General features: G+C 40.5%; 1 protein-coding gene across 2 annotated transcripts; it reads left to right on the forward strand.

Annotated features, from left to right (window-relative positions):
- The first annotated feature begins 3,439 nt into the window (after nt 1-3,439).
- Nucleotides 3,440-25,424, forward strand: LOC101643226 (olfactory receptor 50-like). 2 transcript variants are annotated; one of them, XM_013007228.2, is made up of 2 exons: nt 3,440-3,928; nt 24,480-25,424. In XM_013007228.2, the coding sequence occupies exons 1-2, from the start codon at nt 3,440-3,442 to the stop codon at nt 25,422-25,424; spliced, it is 1,434 nt and encodes a 477-aa protein (XP_012862682.2). The 2 variants fall into 2 exon arrangements, with proteins under 2 accessions (XP_012862682.2, XP_012862687.1); XM_013007233.3 differs by lacking the exon at nt 24,480-25,424 and adding an exon at nt 7,851 and having other exon boundaries at nt 3,440-4,377.
- Nucleotides 25,425-26,031: the final 607 nt, after the last annotated feature.

Genomic DNA, 26,031 nt, shown 5'->3' on the forward strand with positions numbered 1-26,031 from the left:
GTCTTAAACAGGAATTAGTGTTGGATGTTGTCGAATGCTTTTTCCACATCTATCGATATTATCATGTAGTTCTTAGAATTTTTCATGTCCTCACAACTGTTCTTATGTTTGAGCCCATTGTTGCAGTCACTGTGTCAATCCAACTCCTCTATAGCCTTCCTCTTTTTTACTGCCCCTCTACTAGCCTCTCCTGTCAACATGTCCAAAGTATATCAGACAAAGGCTTGTCATCCCTCCCTCTAAGGAGCATCCTGGCTGTACTTCTCTAAGACAAATCTATTTGCCCTTTTCACAATCCATGAAAACGTTCAATATTCTTCGCCAACACCATAGTTCAACTGCATTGATTTTTCTCTGGTCTTCCTTATTTAATGTCCAACTTTCACATGCACATGAGGCAATTGAAATAGTATGGTGCTCAGAAACAATAGAGCTGAGGGTAACACACTTCCCCTGCAATGGGATTGTTTATAATATAAGCTAGAAAGGCAGCATCCTCCATGACTTTTTTGTGTGTGGTTAGTATCATTACTCCTCCAAGAGTGAATCTTCCTGTTACCTACTATCAACAAACAGTTTTTCCCCAAGGGAGACAAAGGGCAAATGAAGCAATTATTTGCTGTTATTTTCTAATTTGAAGCTTGGGGTGGGGGAATGATCCCTCCTGGGTCCTCTCTATGCTTTGTCAGGTATAACTCCAACAAATGCCCAGGAGTTGTGCGCAAGTGTCTGCATATATCTGCTTTGTCTGCTTGTGGGTAGGTAACTCTTCCTGCTGTTTCAATGCACCTTTGGCTTAGACACTATACCTACTTCACAGGACTCAGCGTTTTTCAAGAGAAAATTGGAAGACCCATTCCATTCATTGCAGATGAAGGTATTTGTGCTTATTACCTAAGGGGTCTTGTCAGAGGAGGAATTCACCATGAATTCTTCACACTGTATCAGGGATATGATTGTGTGCATCTGGTTTGTGCTACTGAGTCCTAGCATGATGTACTTCTCTTCAAACCAGCTTTGTGTAATTAGATAAGTTATCTAAATTCTGAGAGGATAGAGCAAGCATATATTTCCCTCTCATTTTTCTTCAATCTCTCTGATTCATGTTGGTTTTTCCTCCAAATTTTATCCCAAATGTGAATTGTCTTCATCTCAGATGCCACAGTCTAAGTGTGAACATTTAGAATTTTGTACCTGAACTATTGCAATAATTTCCTATTAACCTTCTTGTCATACTATAATCTGTTCACTCAATAGCCAGCAAAATATTTAAAAAATTTTCCAATCATTTCTTTACTTAAAACCTCTCAAGGGTGTTTTACTACTCTGGGAAAAAAAATTTACACTTATCATGGCAGACAAGGCATTACATAACCTGACTCCTAGATAATTCTCCAACCTCATGACCTTCTTTTGCTACCCAAAGTCCTGTAACCTTTCTGTACCTTAAATTCTCCAAGCTTGCTCCTCTTTCTGTTTTATACTTGCTATTAATTCTAGATAGGTTGACCATTTCTAGAATATTCACATGGCATTATTTTTTTTATAACTATTTTCAAAGAGCCCATTGGAACAGGCTTCTCCATAGCCTTAGATTCCTGTAATAAATTTAATATGCATTAAAAAGGTAAATGCTCATATCTTGTCATTCAATTTCTACAGATCTATCATTTATTTTTCCACTGGAAATTAATATTACACAATGTTATTTGTAATATATTTGGAAAGAGAAGAAATACAAACAATGAAATGTTCATCAAATAACTAATTTGCATATGCACTGTAATCAGTTGGATGAGTTATTGACTATCAAAACTGAATGTATAATTTTTCTTAGGTAAAATATAAAATTAATAAAAAATTTATTATTATGAAAATATTATTAACATCATAACATTTATCAGCTCAGTGTCTTTTTCATGCAATTCCATGAAACCATTTGCAAACTGAATTTTAAATATAGGAACCTGAACACTAGGGATTATAGATATTAGGTCAGTAGAGGTGAGAACATTTATAGATAATGGAATTTATAGATAATTTATAGGTATATTACTTAATTCCATTGATAACTGATAACTCCTACCATGAGGCACCTCTCAGCTGCCCAAGAACAATTCAGAAATTGAGTCAAACAAAAAACAACAACAAAAAACCCCAACTGCCACTGAGTCAATTCTGAAGCTACACTATAGGATGGAATAGAGCTGCCCTGGTGAGTTTCCAAGACTGTAATTCTTTACTGGAGCAGAAAACCTCATCGTTCTCCCATGAGACTGATTAGTAGTCCTTATACATTACATGAGTTACTTTTGTAGCAGCTAGGATGATCATGTTCTTATTATTTTGTAAAGATTCGCACATCCAGGTTTAAGATTAATAGACCCTAAGAAGAAAGACAAAGAAATGATAGTACTAGCAGCATAGAAGAGTTACAAATATTGTAAGAAAATATCAGGGGTGAGTCACTGGTATAAAAGCTAGGGTAAGATGAAAAGAAAATGATAAAGTCTTACTTAGTAAAGTAGTTTAGAAAATATTTATAAAGAGGTTTATTTTTTGATAATTTCAGGATGGGACTGGAAAAGTCAATGGATTGTCTAGTGTTCTGAAGACTTGAACGAGATAATTTTGCCTTGAATTGAGAAAAAATAAGGTAAAAACTTGGGAGAGAAATGAGATATTTTGCTCCTAATTCCATCAAATTTTCCACAGGAAGGGTGATGGTAGAATGAAAATATTGATGAGTAGAAAATAAATTTATTAAGAAAAGACTGATGGCTATATGGTAAGGCATGTCTTTAGACCTTCTACGTTACTGACATCTATGTCTATCCTTAGTGCCCTCGTCTTAGTTAGGTACTTATGATGTTTCTGACCACGTGTGCCAATCCTATTTCTGAGACACTTTAAGAGTATCCCACTGAATTCAGTTACTAACCGAAAGGTTGCCAGTGAGAACCTGCCTAGCAACTTCTTAGGAATGGGTAGTGACCTGCTTTTGAAAAGTCACAGCCTTGAACATTGTGTGGATTGATGTTCTACTTTGTAACACATGAGATCACCACGAGTCGAAATAAACTAAAAGACAATTAAAAAATATTTTTAATTTAATAGTGTCCCTAACTCTCTGCTAGTTATCTAGCCTTAGACCCTGCTTTTTAATTGTAATTTGAGCCTGGTCTGAAATGGGGAATGGTTCTGATGGTTCATGGTTCCTCCAAAATAGCTTTTGTTGGTTTCTAGGTGGACCAATTAGAGTCCGTGGGCAGACAGCTCCTGCTCTCATAGTGGAGCAAAAACCGTGAAATGTTCAAGGTTCATATGCTAAGTAGGTTAAAGATGAGCACAAGTTCTTGTGCTTTGACTGTCATGATGATTACTTATTCTTTCATATTTTCATAGCTCTTTTTTATCTACAGAAACAGAGAAGGGTAGGATGAAGAAGGATAATCAAAGCAGTGTGTCGGAATTTCTCCTCCTGGGGCTCCCCATCTGGCCAGAGCAGCAGACCATGTTCTTTGCCCTCTTTCTGGGCATGTACCTCACCACAGTGCTGGGGAACCTGCTCATCATCCTGCTCATCAGGCTGGACTCTCGCCTGCACACCCCCATGTACTTCTTTCTCAGCCACTTGGCCTTCACCGACATCTCTTTCTCATCAGTCACAGCACCAAAGATGCTGGTGAACATGCAGACCCAGAGTCAATCCATCTCATATGCGGGGTGCATTTCCCAGGTGTACTTTTTCCTATTTTTTGGTGATATTGACAGTTTCCTTCTCACTTCCATGGCCTATGACAGGTATGTAGCCATTTGTCACCCCCTCCACTACACCACCATCATGAGCCAGAGTCTCTGTTTCTTACTAGTAATTCTGTCCTGGGTTTTATCCTTTGCCAGTGCTCTATTGCATACTCTGCTCCTGGCCCATCTCTCTTTCTGTGGAGCAAACACTCTCCCCCACTTCTTCTGTGACCTCTCTGCCTTACTTAAGTTGTCCAGCTCGGACACCACGACCAATGAGCTCGTCATCCTCACTGTAGGAGGAGTGGTCATTACCCTTCCTTTCATATGCATCCTGATTTCTTATGGCCGGATTGGGGCCACCATCCTGAGAGTGCCCACAACCAAGGGGATCTGCAAAGCCTTGTCCACCTGTGGCTCCCACCTCTCGGTGGTGTCTCTGTACTATGGAGCAATTATTGGATTGTACTTTTTCCCCTCATCCGATGATTCCAATGACAAGGATGTCATTGTGGCTGCATTATACACCATCATTATTCCCATGCTAAATCCCTTTATCTACAGTCTGAGGAATCGGGACATGAAAGGAGCTCTGGGAAATATACTCCGTAGAAGAACATTTTCACCATAGTGTGCATTGAATTTAGGCTCGTGGGGTGACATGCTTTGTTCAATGAAATGCTAGCAAACATGTTCAGAGTCTTGGACAGAGCTTTGCACGGTGTTGTGTCTTTGGGAACCCACAGGTGATGGTGAAGAAAGATATGTAAGACCAATAAAAAATAAAAGACCACAGAAGAAAGACTCCCATTATGTCCAGTATCATGGCCACAAGGGCCACAGTTATTAAGGAGACTTTTTAGAACATCCAGCCACAGACAGGTCAGCGCAGTCTAGTACTGCTCTGATGGCCTCGGGAGTTGTGAGCAAACAAACTGATTGTTAAGTCACCATGTTCTGGGTTGGTTTCTTTCACAAAACTAACTGATACTTTTCTCTTGTTCCTGTGGTACTCATCATCCTTGTTCACGCTAGTGACTTCTTACTCTCTTACTGCCTCAGCCTATGAATTATTTCACTTCCTCTAAGACCAGGAGCAGATTCTGTCTGCTCTCTGATGGGTCAGATAGGATAAAAATATCTTAGTCAAGGACAAGATATTCCAGTCATCTTGTATGTTGGGTAGGACAACGTGAAGGCATGCTGTAGTGCCACCATTTCTCAGAGGTCTGAACCCCTCTATTGTGGCCATTGCGAACAACTTACCAATACCTTAATGGATTCAGTGGTAACTATGACCAAACGACATTGTGTCTGCCTACCCTTCCATATCTCAGATCCTTACCTTCCGATTGGTTCTTCTTGGAATTAGCATCCTGACAAACTACTTATCTTCAAATCCTTTCCTTAGTATCCTCCTTTGGCGGATCTCACCCTATGGCCACAAACTCAGAAATGGTCTGACGGAGACATCTGAATACAGTTTTGGTTTGGGATCACTTGCTGGTCAAAGCATAACATTGTTGGTGTTAGGGGGGGTGGTGATTACTGTGGTGTGAAGAATCGCAATTACTAAGATTATCCTGTGATGTTCATGGGGTTGATGTAGCAATGGGAGGGGAATCATGGCCTTATAAAAAAATAAATTGCTTTGAAAGATATGGGCACTTGGCAATTCATTCTAAGAGATGGTTCACTTTGTTAGTAACCATAGTTGCAACAGTGGGTTCAAAATAGGATCAACTATGAGGACGGTGAGTAACCAGGAAGTGTTTTGTCCTATTGTACACAGGATCTTTATGAACAGGAGCTGACTTAATGGCACCGAACAAGAATGACAGCAATAATTGATGCCAACCCTGTCCCCCTCCTGAAACCAAACTCACAGCCATTGAGTTGATGCCAACTCATAGAAAACCTATAGGACAGGGTAGACGTGCCCCCTATAAGTTTCCAAGACTGTAACTCTTTATGGGAGTAGAAAGCCTTGTTTTTCTCCCAAGAGATGCCAAAGTGCGAGGGGTTGGGGGTGGAGAGGGGATAATCTCATGTCAGTAACTTAACAATTTGTACAGTATGTGCAAGTCACAGAGCTCATACCTTTAATTTCTGTTCTGGAAGGTGAACCATGCACAAGCAAAGCTGAAGTATTGATCACAAGAGGTTGGCAAATATCCTATCAATCTCATAGCAGATTGACTTTCTCATTTTGGGGAAAGGAATATAAGTGGCCAGGGGATTAACCAGACAGAATCTGGCACTTTCTACCAAGAACCCTCCCTTGTTTCTGAATTTGCCTTCTCACTCTGAGTACGCACACTTCTAACTTAGGGGTTTCTGTGTCTACACACATGTACTTGGCTTGTGCATGGACCCAGCTAGAAGTGTTGAGGAGTTCAGATGCCTGGAAAAAGTCCGCAGCTAGTGGAGCATGGGAATTGGTGGATATATACTTCAGTTTCTTTTTATTTTGATAAGCCAATTAAAGGAGTGTTTTGTCCGAAATCCTAGAAATGTTTGGAGGATTGCGCCCCACAGCAGTAACCTCCTGAATAACATACTCTTAAACGCATGCCTTCTCTTCTCTGTCTCACCCCCCACCCCTTAAGTTGCACTGTAGGCTCCACCAAGGTAAATTACTTGAACCAAAATCCTTTTTTCTCAGAGTTTCATCCTTCAGTGGGGATCTTAACTATTTTTTTGAAGGACTAGGATATGATTTTGGGTTCTGGATGATTGTTCTGTGTCAGAATGTGAGCTTTGTGTTAAGTCTATTGTCACAGACACCGTGGTTTAAGTGGCCAGAGACCACTTAATGGGTTTGCGGTTTCCTTTCAGGTGAGAGCTAGAACTAAACCAGCCACAGAACAATGGTTAGGAAGTCATAAATGCCACTGAGTTGTACACTTTAAACGGTTAATTTTATGTGGTGTGAATTTTACTTTACTAAAAACAAGCAGCCTTGCTTAAGCAGCTGACTATACCCTCTTGCAAAACTAGGAAAAGATCCATTGATGCCTGTTGTTCCAATGTCATCATTATGAATTCCAAATGTATATATATTCCAATCAGCGTCACTTTGTCTGTCATTGGCTTCGATATCCCAGTGGTAACTCAACTCTAATCCCCAATAAGATCAGAGTAAGTGGCTTTCCCAGAAAAAGATCTATTGGTCCTCGAATTCTCCTTATGTCTCTATCTATCTGATTGAGACACTCTGAAGATTGAGGCAGAAAAATATCTAGAAAATGTTGTGACAGTTTCCTGTCAGTTCATTCACCCCTGATAAAGGTTGCAATGAGCACCTACCTACCTGTGAATCACAATTCCTGGTTTTCAGCGCCTGGTATTTTGCATCCTTTTCATCTATAGCTGAAAGTATGAAAACGAAGATGTGTTAGACAGTGTTCTCTAGAGAAACAAAACCAGAATGCTAATAATTTTATATATATTTATACAGATAGATAGATGTACAACATAAGAAATAAACAGTTAATTAAATTATAAAGCAGTACAAATGGCTCAGTGCAACAAACTCCTGTGAGACAGTTGTGAGACACTGGCAGTCCTTCAAGTCTTGAGGGCCACCAGGTAGTCCTCTGTAGAGCAATCCAGGCTATCTGGGAATAGGCAGCAAACAGCAAGGTAGGTCACCAACAGTCAGCCAGATGACAGGGTCCGACAGTCCCCAGCTCAAGAGATGTAAATTACAATGGTGTGACGAGGCAGGTCTTGAAGGAACCTCAAATTACAGCAACACAATCCACAGGTTAGGTGTCCCACAGGTAGTGTAGCTTGCAAATTGAGGTAAAGAACAAGCAAGGCAGCCGCATACTGGTCCGATGATCAAAGAGCCACAGACAAAAAAGACAAGGCTTGCTGAGCCATTTATCTCTCTGCCCTTCAATTAATCCCACATGTGTTTATCGGCCAGGTTGGTACAATGAACTAACTACCTCAGAAGAATCATCAAGATGTGTCCAAATGCCTTCTCCTGGGGCTTCTTATTTAGTGGGAGCAGCAGAGGATACACTTTGCCCATTCGTTATGTATTCTAGAGGTTGTCTGGCTTAGTTATGCCAAGAGGAAAAGACTTGGAGCAGACTTCCTTTTGCTACAATCTTTGTTCTTTCTAGGACCCTAGTACATGAGGTGAAGGAGATATGAACCCTCCAGAGGGGTGGAGTGATTGCCCCGATCCCCTATGAAGTACAAGGAGTTTCAAAACGCATATGGGATAATCAAATCAAAAGACAATGACAATTTCCTAGGAATATTTTGAAGCACCCCATATGCATTTAACCTGCAGTAGGGTAAGCTTGTAAGAGCTCTGGTGGCCTAGTGGTTATGCATTGAGCTGCTAACCTCAAGGTCAGCAGTTCAAAACCAGCGGCCACCCCTTGAGAGAAAGAAGGGGCTATGTACTTCCATAAAGAGTTACAGTCTTGGAAGCTCACAAGGGCAGTTCTACATTGTTCTATATGTTTGCTATAAGTCAGTACTGACTCAATGTCAGTGAGTTTGGTTTTGGGGTGTGAGCTCATTTAAGCTTAAGAAAGATAATATCACAAAATTGTAAACAATGGTTAATATGGAAAATTGTGATGAATTGAGAATAGCCACAGATGGTCAGGAATCATGTTTTACTCAATTGTGACAGTGGAGGACCTTGTATTTCAGGAAGCTAGAGGACTAAGAAAGACCTTGGCTCAGTAAGAGGGAATAATTGATCCTAGACTAAGTGCAACTCTGGTCCCATCTAACAACACACTCTGAAGAGATGAAACTTTTCCCATGTAACATAACTACATCTCAGACCAAACCAAACTCTGTACAGGAACTCAAAAATATCTAGTAAACACCAAGTTAAAATCCACCATGTCTGCCGCCCAGCCAAATATAACAATGATGGGAGAAGGCAGGAAAATACAAAGCAGAATGAGGAGAAAAATCAGTCAATGAAAAGTGACCCAGACAGGATGCAGATGATATTAGTCGATAAGGACATTGAAACAAGGACCTGTGCCCCCGTTGGCCAAAAGAAGAGAGAGGGTATGGAGCCTGAAGTGGAAGAATGTGAAGGAGCAATTGCCCCTCATTTCCGTGGGGATTTTGTTGAGTATTCCCAGACCCAGTAAACTACCTACCAAATAATACATAGAACCTAAAATAGCACTAACACATAGTATTTACAGAGACAATTCAAAGCCATGGTGGCTTCATGACACAATGCTGAGTTCCCTGGGAAAGAGGTTGGGGAGGCAACTCTCGATGCTCAAAGGAAGCACTGCCTTTTAAAGTGCTCACTGCAAAACCGAATGCTAGTTTCACTGTTTGCCTTTTGTCCTAAGAGCGAAGACCAGCTTCAGATTTCTCCCGGTTAGTAAAACCAGGTACTAATGAGGTGCTTGTAAAAGTGATGTGGTGTAAAACCAACTTTTGAAAAGTAACTGGGTACCTGTATTATGACTAACTAAATGTAAAAGGTTGGGGAAAATGTGCTACGCTAACACTAATTAGAAGCACACAGGAGTGGCTATATTAATATAAGAAAAAAATTAGTATTATCCAGAACTAAGAGAATAATTCTTAATGATACAGGGGTTGAGGCATTCAGAGGAACTAACAATTCTAAACTTTTGTGTACCTAGTAACAGTAACTTCAAAATATATGAATAAACACTGAGAAGAAAAAGAAAAATCTATGATTATACTTGAAGCATTCCATAAGCCTTTTCTCATAACTGATAGAGTAAGTGAACAGAAAATCAACAAATACATAGAAGTTTTGAACAACCTTATGTACTGAGCAGGCAAGTACACTTGTATTACATAGTAGATATGTAGGAATTGACTGGATGGCAATTAATAATAACAAATGAACTAACTTAATTTATATTTATCAAGTCAAAAACAAACAAATTCAGTTCCATTGAATTCATTCCACCTCATGGCAATCCAATAGCAGAGTTTCCAAGACAGTAACGCTTAATGGAAGTGGAAAGCTCCATCTTTCACCCAAGTTTATAGAATATCGTTAAACACCCTCTTGTATAAAGGCCTAGGATATATTGTTTAAAACTTACCAGACAGTTTATTTTGAGACACCAAAAAAATACAATAAAATTTAAAGTATGTCAGTTATACTATGTGTTCTGACCACATTGAGTTTCAAATCAATAACAAGGGGATTTATGGAAAAATTGGTTAAATAGCTGGAAACAATCTAAGAGAATGTTAACTAGTTTACAGGCTTGTGGCATTTACAAAATCTCCTGTCAACTTATGAAGGGTGGAGTCTAGCCTGTCAATGAGGCCTCTGTGTGGACATGGCTTTCTCCTGAGGATTCTGGGACTCCTATATTCCTCCCTGGAGGCAGAAGACTCTCTGCTTCCTCTTCCTGCTGACAAGCCACATGGAGCTGTGCTGATTGGAGCCAGAGCCCTGGAGCTGGCGGAGCCATGTGGAGACTCCAGCCAGCACTGAGATGTTTCCACTGCTACTGGATCCATAAGACTTTCCACCCACTGGCGTATGGTCTTCCTGCATTTGGCGTCATTGGATGTGTTGCGTGAGTCTGAAGAGGAATTTGTAGATTGGTATCGGCCATCTGGATTAATATCTGATTTATGGACTTGATCTGGACTGGGTTGGGATGTTTTCTCAATATACAATGCTCTTTGATATAAAATCCTCTCCTACACACATATGAGTCTCCTGGATATGTTTCTGTAGTCAACCCAGACTACACAAGGTTCAAGAAGAAATTAAAAGGGAAATTGGAAATTACTTTTAGCACCATTGCCTAATACCTATAACCTTTTACTGAGCAGAGGACCAATGTATAAAAGAACACAAGAGTACAAACCAACTTAAATGTCAAAGCCCAAACAACATAACTCCTCAAAGAAAACAAGCGATCATATTATTGTGATGTTGAAGAACTAAGTTCTTAGTGAGAACATGCAGTATAAGAGAAAAGATAATCAATTATCATTCATTACAGTTAAAAAAAAACTATGCCTATCAAGTGGCAACTCCAAGAAAATAAGTAGGCAAGCCACGGAGAACATCTCATATACATGGCTGTGTCACGAATATATGAGGGTAAGGGGGAAAATGGCTACTAAATTGCAGAAGCTTTTATTAAACAAAGGTATCAAGATGTGAAGCTGTTGTTTGTCAACACACCCTCCATCTAGGTGTGTACACTTCCGGAGGTGGTGATTCCAGCTCTAACCCTCCCCTACCAGTTCGGTGCTCTTTGATTTATATCCATCAAAGCAGCAGCTTGGCCCTTTCTCAGGGCTCACGGAACTAAAATTGTGCGCTTTTCAGGTGCTCCTTTAATTTTGGGAACAAAAAGAAATCTGAAGGGACAAGATCAAGACTGTAAGGTGATTGATGCACGGATTTCCAATGAAATTCTCCTAGGGCAGCCCTCAATCCCCTTAAAGAATGATCACATACATTGTTGTGATGGGAAACAACAACAACAACAACAACAACAAACCTTGGTACAAGTTTCCTGGACTTTTTCCTCACCAATGTAGTTTTTTGTTTTCTTAAAACTTCCTCATAATATGCCCCTCTGAGAGCCACATGCTCTTAAGGAAATCTATTAATGTGGTCCCTTTAGATCCCCAGGAATGGTCACCATAACCTTCACAGCTGACTTTTCAGCATTGAATGTAACTGGCCCAACGGGTCTCCTTTGAAGGCACGTTTGACTGGATCTTATTTGTAGGCATTCTGACAAGACTAAGAGGATGGTGTTACTGAGACAACTTGTTTCCCGCTATCTCCTGATTGCAGAGACATGCTTACACATGTTTCATTTGGAACAAACCCATACATGTATTGGGGGGGGGGGCGCTTCAAAAAGTTCATGAACAAATTCCACTATATTTTAATTCCATTTCCCCCAACGGGGTTTTTCCAAGCCTCCTCTTAGGATTTGGAATCTTAATAACAATATATATATTTATTTACCTGCTTATAAGAATCTCCTGCAACTCACTAAGGAAGGCAAGCAACTCAGCAACAAGAGACTTAACTAAAGACTTAAACAATCATCTTGCAAGAGAAGATAGAGCCAATTAGTACATGAAAAAGTGCTCAGCACCCTTGGTCAATATCCACCTACCACTGTCATCTAGTTGATTCTGACTCGTAGCTACCAGAGAGTGTCCGAGGCTAGAAACCTTTATGGGAACAGATGGCTCGGCCTCTCTTATTGGTCTTTAGGGTTGCAACCCAACATTTATTTCACAGTGCCATTATGACTCCTTTATTTATTTTTATATTTTAATAAATCATTTTATTGGGGGTTCTTACAGCTCTTATAACAATCCATACATAATTGTATCAAGCACATCTGTACATATGTTGCCATCTTCATTTCCAAAACATTTTCTTTATGCTTGAGCCCTTAGGTATCAGCTCCTCTTTTTCCCCTGTCCCTCCCCAATCCTCCCACCCTCGTGAAACCTCAATGATTTATCAATTATTTTTATTTTCATATTTTATACCATCTGCTGTCTCCCTTTAACCATGTTTCTGTTGTTTTTCACCCTGCGGGGAGGTTTGTAATCAATTATTGTGATCAGTTCCCCCCTTTTCCCCCCACCTTTCCCCTACTCTCATGGTATTGCTACTCTCATTATTGGTCCTGAGGGGCTAATCTTCCTGAATTCTGTGTGTTTAGAGCTCTTATCTGTACCAGTATACATGCTCTGTGCTAGCCAAATTTGTAAGATGGAACTGGGGTCATGATGGTGGGGGGCAGAAAGCATTAAAGAACTAGAGGAATGGTGTGTGTTTCATCGGTGCTATACTGCACCATGGCTGGCTTGTCCCTTCCTTATGACCCTTCTGTGAGGGGATGTCCAATTGTCTACAGATGGGATTTGGGTCTCCACTCCAACACTCTTAGTTTGCATCAATATGGTCATTTGCTTTGGATCTTCTAATGTCTAATACCTGATCCTGTTGACACCTCATGATCACACAGGGTGGTGTGCTTCTTCCATGTGGGCTTTGTTGCTTCCCTGCTAGATAGCCACTTGTTTAACTTCAAGCTTTAAGACCCCAGATGCTGTATCTTGTAATAGCCAGGCACCATCAGCTTTCTTCACCACATTAACTTATGGACCCATTTTGTCTTCGATGATCATGTCTGGAAGTTGAGGGAGGACTTGGGTAGAGGCCCAATGTCCATCTGCTGCCTTAATACCTAACCTATAAATATAAGTACATAGACCTATATCCCTATTGTTATATATTAATATATTTACATATGTACATGCTTATGTTTAGACCTCTATAAATGCCCTTTATCTCTGAGTTCTTTCCTCTATTTCCTGGTGCGGTTGCCAAGTGCAATGTAGCCGAGAGAAATACAGAGAGCATAATGTCTCACTATCATGTTTGACTTACATTATGCTCTCTGTATTTCTTCTCTGCTACATTGCACTTGGCAACCCCACCAGGCATTAAAGGCCAGATAGCCAGATAGCCTGGGCCACCAAGGGCTGAAGAGAAACTCAATTAAACATGTAGGCTTATCCTTATTGTACTGGGCAGAGTCTCACCCTTGGGGGATCATAAAGGTAATGTTAAGCCTCTCTCCCCACAACAGAGGTGAGGTCATCTTATTTAGGCTAGACACACACCCCTCCTCTTGGTCATAGATCTCCACCAGAGTGTATTAAACACCAATGTAGGAGTGTCCACCCCATAGGGATGGCTGCAGGGCATGGCTACATGACATGGACTATTTGGTTCTCTCCTACTCCCCTCCAAACAAGGAGTGGTCCCCTGTTGAGGTGACGTCTTCACTGGAGAGGTGGTCTTTATGATGTACAAATAAGGGAGCAGTGGATGAGTCATAAGCATTAGACAGGCTGAATTGAGTGACTCCTTGACTTAAAAGACACTGCCTATCTTTGTCTTTATGTTTGCCCTAAAGTAGTGAGTTAGTTAATTGTGCCAACCTGGCCAATAATCACATGTGGGGCTAATTGAAAGGTGGAGGGATAAAGGGGTGGTGAGCCTCGCCTTTCTAGTTCTCGGGTCTCTTGCTTTGTGATGGTTGCACCAAGGTGCAGCTGCCTTAGCAGTTCCCTGCTTCAACTGGCAAGATTGACTTCATACAAGACAGCCCCAAGGAGAAGCCACATGGACCTATCCCGATGCAGCCCTGGGTGCTGGAGCAGCTGTGTGGAGACCCCTGCTAGTGCTGAGATGCTTATTCGTTCACTGACTCAGCTTTCCTCCTGCAGTCAGCATCATTGCCTCTGTTTTGTGAGGTGGAGGACTTTGTGGACTGGTGTTGGGTTAATGGGTTAATGTTGGACATGTGGGCTTGGGGAGCATTGGGTTGGGATGTTTTCGTGATGCACACTTTCTTTACATAAAACTCTCTTATATATGAGTTGCTGTGGATTTGTTTCTCTAAAGTACCCAGACTAATACAAGTAGGATACCACAGCTTTTAAAACCATTTACTTATAGTTAGACATTTGGTTTGCTTCTAGTTTTTGACAAATCTCTTGTGCTAGTCTGGGTGGACTAGAGAAATAAATTCATAGACACTCATACGTGTATAGGAAAGAACTTTATGTACAAGAACAATTGAATATTGAGAAAACATCCCAGCATAGTCCGGATCAAGTCCCCAAATCCGATATTTGCCCATATGTCCAATACCAATCTATAAATTCCCCTGCATCCACAAGCAAAGTCAAATCAGGATAGGCCATCCCTAAAGTCAGCAGCAATATGCACCAGTTCACAGGCTTCAATATCTTCTCTTTATCTGGTCGGGTTCTGGTCTACTCAATGTGGGCTGCCTCATTTAGCCCCACCAGGGTACTCATTGGCTGCCTCACCATTCGGCCATGAGCCCCATCACAAATTTTCAAAAACCCTAAGCCCCTTGTGCTAGGTCATGTACTTCAGCCCAGTCAACCTGCTCTCATCTTCTCTAGTCCCTGTGAACCAGGTCCATGGGTGTCAGTGGTCAGACTCAACCCATCTCTTTATTGCCGCATTTCTCCAATTTCCACTCAACAAGTGGATCCAGGTGGTCACCTAGCAAGCTTTTCACCCTGCCCACAGACTCCCTTTAACATTCAGTCCTAGAGAGGCATTTTCTTCATGGTTCTAGATTTTTTCCCAGCTTCTGACAAAAAGCAAAATTTAAAAATCCATAGAGTTCTTTCCCCACCCACCCTCTTCAATATGTCAACAGCCACCTAGGCAAGTCTCTTCACCTTCAAATGTCCTCCACACTCAAGACACCAGTGGGGCTTATCTTTTCAGAGCCTTCATTGCAGGTGTGTCCTAAATCCATTTAAAGATCAAATTTTAATGGCTCAAGGAGAGTGATCTTATAAAATCTCTCTTTTCATACTTCCCAATAGTCATTTCTATCAATCATTCTATCGACAACAACAAGCAGAAGAAATCAGTATAAACAAAGTTGAATCAGATACTAAACTCAATGGTTAAAACAGGCAAGTATAATCCTTATCTAAACTATTCTATTGATACAAAATCTGGGATTAGGCCTCTGACAGCATCAAGCCAGAGCCAGGCGTTCTGTCAGCCATTTTCACCTTCTGTCAGCCATTTTCACTAAGCAGCTCTGAGAAATCCAAGGGGAAATTTTATCCACTGAGCCCAAAATAAACATTAATCACATTCATCTTCATCATTTCACACAGGGATAACCAAAGACTACAACCACGGAAAAGAATCAAAACTTTAACTTCTCATGTTATTTCCAGAAAACAACCCAGTAAATTATAGGGCCATATCTGACTTCTGGCTAGCCAAAGAAGAAACACTACCATGAGGCAGAAGTCAAGCAAACATCCACTCTCTATCTTTATGATTTGTGTCTGTAGTACCCACTCCCAAGATTCCATAATGTGTTGGTTGAGTAGACTAGAGAAACAAATTCATAGACACTCATATGTGTATAAGAAAGAGCTTCATATACAAGAGCAATTGAATATTGAGAAAGCATCCCAGCCTAGTCCAGATCAAGTCCATAAGTCCGATATTAGCCCATATGTCCAATAGCATTCTATAAATTCCTCTTCAGACTCACGCAACACATGCAATGATGCCAAATGCTGGAAGACCACAGGCCAGTGGGTGGAAAGTCTTGTGGATCCAGTGGCAGTGGAAGCATCTCAGCACTGGCAAGTGTCTTCACATGGTTCCTTCAGCTCCAGGGCTCTAGCATAGCTCCATGTGTCTTTTCAACAGGAATGTCTCACAGAGAGTGTATGAGTATCCCACCTCCAGTGAGCTATTTATCTCCATAGCACCTCCAAATGAGGTCATCAAGCTTTGACCTGATTGACAGGCTAAACTCCACCCCTTCATTCGAAATAACCTCAAATTGGCACTAGATTATGTAACTACCACAGCTCTGTATAGACTTATGCCTTCTTTTCTTTGTACGAACATCCTGAAATGTTTATGTTATATGGTTCAAAAACTATCACAGTATTACTATTCTTTCAGTTTAAAATTCTTTTAAAAATGTTTTTTAACAGTTTTATTGACTTATAGTTAATGTATCATATAATCCAGCGGTTCAAATATATTAAAAGGTTGTGCAATTATCACCATAATCATTTACAGAATATTTCTTTATTTTGCACTAATTATTATTAGCTGCCCACTTTTCTCCAACTTCCCCTGTCATAATCCTAAGACACTCTGTATATAGTTACTCTCTCTATAGATTAGCTATTTTGGATTTCATATAAAGAAAATCATCACTCCAAAAAACCCATGCCAACTCAGCAACAATAATAACATAAAACACGTGAAAACCTCAATCCAAAAGAAAGCAAAAATTAATTAAAACTAGAACAAATTGAAAATGAATCACAAGAGAAACCATGATGAGATGTTACATTTTAAACTAACTATATCTGCTTTAATTTGCTTTCCAATGCACTCCGTGTGAGGGACGGACTTCTCTCCTCCCGAGTCAGCGATCTGATGGAGGTCAATGAGATTTAACCCATGGGAGACTCTGCAAGTATATTTGGACTTTCATTGTCATTCATAGTCTTCTGCAATAAGGGAACTTGGAATTTAACTTCAAAACAATTCCCACCTCTGATCTTGGATTTTATTATCTATGACCTTTGGACCACACAGGCTTCTTCTGTGTTGCCTCAGTGGTCACCTCACTTAGATGGCTACTTGTTTTAAGACAAGCTTTTAAAATCCTGGATACTCTTCTTTCTGATAGCCAGGCACCATTTGACTCTTCACCACACTTTGCTATAGCACCTATATCTTCAATGGTTCCTTCATGAGGGTAAATACTAAGCAGTGCTGCATCACAAGAACTGATTGTTCTTAAATTCTGATAGGGCAGGCACCAGCTGATTTCTTCACCATATCTTCAGTGATCTCTTCATGAGGTGAATTATCAAGCAGTCTCATCATAAGAACTGATTGTTTAATGTTTAAGTGTAAGCTCAAAATCAACTCATATATCAAGGGTTATATATCTATATATCCATGCTCCACTTTAGTGGCAGCATTATCAAAATTTTAAAAGACAATATAAATAACCTCCATGTGGCCTTAACTAGTCAATGGCATTAAATTTAAAATATTATTGAGCTATATGGAAAACCTTTTTAGAGTAAAATACATGGGATGTCCACATATTTTATTGAAAATAATCTTGAGATATTGAAACCTGTTTAAGAAAAACAATAAAAGTTAGACAGAGCACAAAGTTTTATAGTACTCATTCACTATGGCAGAACTACGTTTACAAAACAAAGACATATCTTAAAAAGGTAAGATAATATGGAAGAGGCCAATATATGGTAGTATTAAGTTGCCTATTATTGGGCAATCTCAAAAACCAGATATTTGAATTGAAGTTACTAACTTCAAAATCCAAGACTTTGGGACAATAGTCCTCTTTTTCTTCACTCACGAGAGCATTACACCTTTAAGTCCAAAGGAGTATATCACTTCTGTTATTTTCCTTGTGAAGTGGTTTATCATTTTACGTTCCCAATAGCAGTGTATGAAAATTCTAGTTCACCACATTTTCCAACACTCTGATTAGTCTTTTTAAGATTTCGTCATTCTAATACTTATGCTAAGATTTCCCCCCTTAAATACTTCCTTAGTAGTATTTCATAAAGTTTGACATGTGCTTCTATTTTCATTCATTTCAAAATAGTTTAGGATTCATCTATTGATTTCTCCTTTGATCCAGTTGTTTAAAAGTGTGTCATTTAGCTGTCATATAAGGAAATATGCTAGATATTTCTTTAGAATATTTTCTGGTTATTTTCTAGTTTTAAGTGATAGCATGCATTGCCAAAAACACAAACAAATCTGTCTTGGAAGAATTACAGCCAGAATACTCCTAAGAAGTGAGAATGGTAAGACTTCTCTCATGTACTTTGACGTCATCAGGAGAGACCAATCCCTGGAGAAGGATGTCATTCTTGTTAAATTAGAAAGAAGGGCAGCAACAAAGGAGACCCTTAAAGAGATGTATCGACACACTGGCTGCACCAATAGGCTCAACTATAACAACAATGGAGACTCAATCAGATATTCTATTTTTATGCAAATAATGTATATGTCATTGTATGCTTTACCATAGGCAATTTACAAAGATACCTCATAGGGGAAGGTTCAGTTTGCAAAATCAAGTAAACAAAGTGAAACGTAGAATGAACATATTACTTGTATAAAAATACATGGGAAGTATACACCAATGTTCGCTGCAGTACTGTTTTACAAGAGCAAAAGGTAGATACAGCTTTTTCAACGGCCCTCTATGAATGAATGGACAGATGGAACATGGTACATACAATGGAACAACGAAGTACTCACTTCCTTCAAGTCCCTTCCAACACACAGCATCCCTATGGGACAGGGTAGACCTGTCCTGTACCTGTTCATGGAGGGACTCAGTAATTAAGAGAAATGAAGTCTTGATACCTTCTACAACGTGGATGGAGCTCGAAGACATTATGTTGAATGAAATAAATCAATTACAAAAGTACAAATGCTGTATGGATTCATTCATGCAAAAAGACAAGAAAAAGCCAGTGTTTCAAGATCAAAGGTTATTTGTGGTAACCAGGGGCAAGAGGGAGGGAACGTCTTTCTTATTGATGATGGAGACTAAATTTCAGTTTACAGCGAAAATAAAATTGCATTGGTTAGGGTATAGCTACACAACTGATGAGTGTAATTGCAGTCAATAAGTTGTATACCTATAAAAAGTTGAACTGGCAAAAGTTGTGGAGTAGACACATTTGCAAAAAAAGACAAAAGAAAAACAAATACATAGCTGGAAAGTACTTAGAAGTAGTTGGAGATCTCATGGGATTCATTTGTTTGCTTTGGAGGTTTATGGTCCTGGTGTCATGGGATATTCCAGTTAATTGGACTAATAATGTGTTTAGTGTTTCTGTTCTACCACCCAATTCATTGAGCAGGGCCTGGAGTCTTAACGGGTTGCAAGTAGCCATTCCAGGTACAGCAATTGATCTCTATTTGCTTGTAGCCACACAGGAAATAAAAGAGTCAGGAACAGGAGGAAGAAATGAAATATATGTCTAATTTCCTTGATGAACATCTCCCTCTTTTGTCAGAAGAACTGGATGGTACAGGCTATCATTACTAAAAATGATGACCAAAAACTGAACAACTTTGAGCAAATAGAGGAAATGCATAATGGAATTTCAGTGTCTCTCAGACTACATACTTTCTGAAACCATCGATGTTGGATGAACCTTTGAAACGAATTATCCTGAGAAAATCTTTAAACCTTAAACCAAAAATTTCCCTGATGCTTTCTTAAAACCAAACAATCCTTTACCTCAGCTAGTAAAGAATGTCTGTCTTGAACACTGTGCTATTTAAAAATCTAGAAGGTATCAAATTGACAGTAGCACCTGAAAGATTAGATAGGAAACTTAGAGGCAGTGAATTTATATAAGGTTAACATGGAGAGACAACTCAGGAAAGGAGGGCTAGACTGGTTGCACAACTTGAAGAATGTAATCAGTGATCCTGAAGCAAACGTACAGAAATTGTTAAACACGAGTACAGGCTGTTGTGTATTTTCAACAATAATTTAAAAAGTAAAGCACATGCATCAAAAAGAATATATAAATATCTCCTATTACATAAGACATATGACAATAAGATATGTAACAAAATGCTTGAACAGTCATTTTTCAAGAGAAGAGAGTCAATAAGTGTATGACATAAGCATATCCAACACCCCTGGCCCACACTGTGGTTGCTCGGTGCCATTGACTCAGCGACCCTAGGTACAGCAGAAGAAAACATCGCCCAGTCCCGTGCCATCCTCACCCTTGCTGCTCTGCGGGAGCCCATTGTTGCAGATACCGGCCCTCCATCTCACCGGGGTGATTATCTGTTTTACCAAGCAGGATGTCCTTCTCCAGGGACTTGTCCCTCCTGAGACTAGGTCCAAAGTCTGGGAGATGAAGTCTCGGCACCCTTCCTTTAAGGAGCACTATGGCGATACTTGCCCTAGCCACGCTTGTTTGTTTTTCTAGCAGCCCATTCAATCTTCTTGGCAACACCATAATTCAAATGCATCTCTGGTCTTTCTGATTCATTGTCCAGCAATCCATGCGCATGAAGTGATAGAAAATGTCATTGCTTTGGTCAGGCATACCTTACTCTGACTTTTCCACACTTTAGAGAGGCTTCCTGCAGCAGATTGGCCCAGTATAAGACGTCATTTGACTTCGGGACTATTGCTGCCATTGGTGCTGATTGCAGAGCTAAGTAAAAGGAACACTTTGGCAGCTTCATCTTTTCTCCATTGATCGTGATGTTGCCTAGTGGTTCAGTTGTAAAGATACTTCTCTACTTTATACTGCAGTGTAATCCACACTGATGGCTGTAGTCTTTGATCTTCGCTAGTAATGTTTCAAGTCATGTTCCACATAGGAATATAAAATAATAACAAAATGACATACTGTACAATCTGCATAATAGCAAATATGAAAATGAGTGATAAGCAAAAATGAAAGAGATTGAGACTAAACACCTGGGTTAACACACTCAGCCTCCATCTCGGCTTCTTATGGGTTCCTTTTAATCGCATTTTCCCCAATGTAAATGGAGAAGACCAAAAAAAATGTGAATCACCAATTTCCTAGGAAATGATTGTGCTGTTATCATCATTCCTCCAAGGGCGTGTGAAGTCTCCTAGTGAATGCTGTCAACAAGAAAGTCTTCCCTCAAGGGGGGACAAGAGCAAATGAAGCAATTATTTATTGTATATTCTTAATTTGGAGCTTTGGGGCCTTTCCTCTGGAGGTCTTTTCTGTGGTTTATAAAGTTAGCTTCCATCCCTATTCCTCAAGAGCTATGAACACGAACGTCTGAGTAGATTTACTTTGTTTGGTCGTGAATAGGCAACTCGTCTCCCTACTGCAAGGTTTCTTTGATCCTCCGACACTCTCCCGGCTTTATGATTGTGGAGCTTCTTGAAAGGCATGGAAGAACCATCCCATGCCTTGTAGGTGAAGGTATCTACACCTAAGCGCCCAAGTTAGAGCAGGAATAGAATTTATATTCAGTCATGTAAGTTTCTGTGTGTGGGAGTCTAGGTGTGCATGAGTTCAGTGTGTGCTAGTGATTGATCGCCTGGGTCTACTCTTCCTCAAGCAGGACTAGGACAGATATGTGCCTATGCAGACTACGTTATCTGGAACCGACCATGGACTAAATTTTCAGAAGATAGCATTAGCCCAAAGCTCCTATTTTCTTTTCATCCCCGCTTGAGTTTGTGAGTTTTCTTCCAATGTTTATTCCCAATCTCTTCAATGATCTTCACCCTCTCTGTCATAGTTCAGGTACACACAGCCCTTAATTTCTACCTAAGCTATTGCAATGCTTAAGAAAAAAAGCAAAAGATAATCCAAATCCACTGCTGTCAAGTTAATTCCAACTCACAGGAACGCTGGAGGACAGAGTGGAACTGCCTTACAGGGTTTCCAAGACTACATCTCCACTGAGCAGACTGCCGCATCTGTTCCCACCGAGCAACCGGTGAGTTCAAAGCATTGATTTTTGGTAAGCAGCTGAGCACTTTCATCACGGCACCACTAGGAACTGTGGAAAGAGTTTGAACTATGGAAAGAGCCCTCTATTGATGGAGTAGGCTTGCATTTTTATTCTCAGTTCTCTATCTACTAGGCAACACCATATTTACAAAATTTTAATTGCTAACTTGATTAACATCTTCATTAGTGCTTGGCTGACCTGAAAATAGAACAGAAATTATGACAGAATGAAAAAAACCCCAACTTCACTCACTGCCATCAAGCCTATTCTGATTGAACCGGACTCGGTAGGACAGTGTAGAGCTGCGTCTGTGGGTTCTGAGGCTTTACATTTTCATGACAGCAGAACCCATTTTCTTTCTGCAGAGGTGCAGCTGGTAGGTTCCAAGTGCTGAGCTTGCAAGTAGCAGCTAACTCATAACTCCCTTCATCACGAGGGCTGAGCATGGCAGAATCACTATCTAGAGAATCCTCCTCGATGATTCTTATGCGCCTGCTCCTGCATTTTCTCTGTTTCTCAAACACTCGGGCTCCCTTTTCCTTCAAGTTCTTACACTCACCTAGGCTGCACATTTCTAGACCCTTCCTGTTTTGTGATCTTTCATAGTTTATTTTAAAGAGATTTTCTCACCACCTTAATTTTTTAAAATTTAACAATGAGTATTCACATACCTGGGAGAAATATGAGGCTTTCTACTCCCATAAACAGTTACTGTCTTGGAAACCCCCAGGGCAGTTCTAGGCTGTCCTCTGGGTTGCTATTTAGTTTGATTTCTTTTATTCATAATCTAGGAGTCAATTTAAGTATTTAGCTGCTGGTCAAAAGATCAGCTGCTCAAATCCCCCAGCCACCCAGCAGGAGAAAGATGAGGTAGTCCGCTTTTATAAAGCCTACAGCCTATAAAGACTACAGCCTTGGGAAGCCTATGAGGCAGTTCTACTCCATTCTATAGGGTCTCTTATCAATTAAAACCTACTCAATGGCAACAGGCTTTGGTCTCATACCCTGCTATTCCCTTTTTAGGACATTATCCTACAGATGTATTTCCCATGGACAAAATGACATACGTTCCATGTTACCCACTGTAGGAGCCCTGGTGGTGTAGTGGTTATGTGCTGGGCTGAAATCCTCATGGTTGGCAGTTCAAAACCACTATCAGCTCTGCAGGAGAAAGACTGGGCTTTCTACGCCTGTAAATAGTTACAGTCTCGGAACCCCACAGGGTGTCATTATGAGTCAACATTGACTTGATGGCAGTGAGTTTGGGTTTTGGGGTGCGCATTATAATATTCCTGGGAAGAGCCACATTAGAAATGTCCTAAATGTCAATCGGATAGCAAATTTGTACTTTTGTAGTGACATACTGAATACGATTAGCACGATGAGAACTAGCAAACATGAATGTGCATTTGTTAATAATGTTCACGTGAACATGACTAAAATGAACTGATTTGAAGAAAAAACAAAGAGAAATGAGATTCTTCATAGAATACAAGGAGTGTTCCAAGTGTAAGGAAAAATCAGCTGTGCGTCACTGGCATAACACTTGGATATGATCAGTTTAAAAGGATAAATTGCTATTTGGTACGTTAGGCTAGACAAACAACGACAAAGAGCTGCTTCTTGGACCATTACAGGGAGTGGCTGGAAGAGCCAATGTCTAGGCTGGCTTTTTGGAAATTTACACAAGAGGGATCTGGCTTGAACTGAGAAGATAAGTGAGTTCAGAACCCGGAAGAGACATGAATGAGTCTTTCTTTTTGATGCCCCAGAAACATTCCTTTAGGAAGAATCATGGTGGACTGGAAAAGTGAGAAGAAATTTTGCTGAAGGAAATATTGATGGCTATATTACAAGGTAGGTCACCAGATTTTCTTTTAATGGACCCAAGTTCCTAATGGTAATGACCTTCTCAAGATAAGTGACAGATGAAGTGTCTCACAAGCAGTCAAGTCCTGATTCTGGAAGAGCTGGACTAGCCCACTGGACCTTTAATTTTGATCCAGCTCACGGAGATAAAGGAGCACCAGTGGCATAGTAGTTATGAGCTGGGCTGTTAACTGGTAGGTCAAGCTGTTCAAAATCGCAAGCTGCTCTGTGGGAGAAAGACATGACTTTCCACTTCCTTAAAGATTTGCAGTCTTGGAAACCCACAGAAGCAGTTCTACCCTGCCTGATAGGGTAGGAGTCAAATAGACCTAATGGCAGTGAGTTTGGGTTTTTGGAGTTCATGGAAAATAGGCATTAGCCATGTACGATGTGTGAGAAATACAGGTCGAGAGAGAGCAGCAGATCAATCAATTGGAGACCCTGTGGTAGTCATGGGCTCCTCAAGTTTGAATGAGGTCTGGTGTGGTAAGTCATTTTGAGGCCTCACGATTTCCTTAAAAGAGGTTATATTGATTTATAGATAGTCACATAGTAACCTAATAACCCAACTTTGGACCATTGCTGATCCAAATGAGGGGAGGAAAAATGCATGATACATTCAGGTGAAGATTCAATCACTAAATGGTTCAAAACCATGTTTCATTATGTAGTAGTCATTCACAATTATTCTTTATTCTTTCATTTTTTCCATCTCCCCTGTGAAGCAAAAGAGAAACACAGAATGAGGAGGGAGAACCAGAGCAGCGTGTCGGAATTCCTCCTCCTGGGGCTCCCCATCCGGCCAGAGCAGCAGGGCGTGTTCTTCGCTCTCTTCCTGGGCATGTACCTCACCACAGTGCTGGGGAACCTGCTTATCATCCTGCTCATCAGGCTGGACTCTCGCCTGCACACCCCCATGTACTTCTTCCTCAGCCACTTGGCCTTCACCGACATCTCTTTCTCATCAGTCACAGCACCAAAGATGCTGGTGAACATGCAGACCCAGAGTCAAGCCATCTCATATGCGGGATGCATTTCCCAGGTGTATTTTTTCTTATTATTTGGAGATATCGACAGCTTACTTCTTACCTCCATGGCCTATGACAGGTATGTAGCCATTTGTCACCCCCTCCACTACACCACCATCATGAGCCAGAGTCTCTGTTTCTTACTAGTAATTCTGTCTTGGGCCCAATCCTTTGCCAGTGCTCTATTGCACACCCTGCTCCTGGCCCGTCTCTCTTTCTGTGGAGCAAACACTCTCCCCCACTTCTTCTGTGACCTCTCTGCCTTACTTAAGTTGTCCAGCTCGGACACCACAACCAATGAGCTCGTCATCCTCACTGTAGGAGTGGTCATTACCCTTCCTTTCATATGCATCCTGATTTCGTATGGCCGAATTGGGGCCACCGTCCTGAGAGTGCCCTCAACCAAGGGGATCTGCAAAGCCTTGTCCACCTGTGGCTCCCACCTCTCGGTGGTGTCTCTGTACTATGGAGCAATTATCGGATTGTACTTTTTCCCCTCATCCGATGATTCCAATGACAAGGATGTCATTGTGGCTGTGTTGTATACACTGGTTACTCCCATGCTAAATCCCTTTATCTACAGTCTGAGGAATCAGGACATGAAAGGAGCTCTGGGAAATATACTCCGTAGAAGAACATTTTCACCATGATGAACATCTTTCTCTATTAATGTGTATCTTTTTTTCTTAGTAAACCTTGAAGGTATACTCTTTCTCCATGATCTCTATCTCAACCTGGACTTAGTTTCTTCTCTATTGTTTCTTTTTTTGCTTTGAAGAGCCATGAGGAAAGATGTATTAAAATGCATGCCAGGAAACTATTCTTTCCTAAAGTATTTTTGTGTGACTTGTCCTATGAATATTTTAAATATTTATGTATTCACAGCTTGACATTGTTTCTTAAAATACTATCTTTATAAATTTATAGATTTCCTTTGTCAAGATACCAAAAGGATGGGTACAGGTCCCGGGCAAAAACTCAATTTTTGTTGGCTTACACTATCCTAGGATAGCCATCCGAGTGTAAAAATGGTAGTAGAATTGAGGTTGTAAAGTGAACTCTCCTGGATGATTAGTCCATCGTGATAAAGACATTCAGTTCTTTTAGGGCATTCTACTGAGGATGGCTAGGCAGCAGATTACAAAACTCAGAAAACAGGTAAACAAGCGGCCATCTAGCTCAGAAGCAACAAAGCCCACATGGAAGAAGCACACCAGCCTGTGTGATCACGAGGTGTTGAAGGGATCAGGTATCAGG

The sequence above is a fragment of the Echinops telfairi genome, unplaced genomic scaffold (assembly GCF_000313985.2).
Source record: "Echinops telfairi isolate 266 unplaced genomic scaffold, ASM31398v2 ScPeMD7_7410;HRSCAF=8448, whole genome shotgun sequence".
Classification (NCBI taxonomy): Eukaryota; Metazoa; Chordata; class Mammalia; order Afrosoricida; family Tenrecidae; genus Echinops; species Echinops telfairi.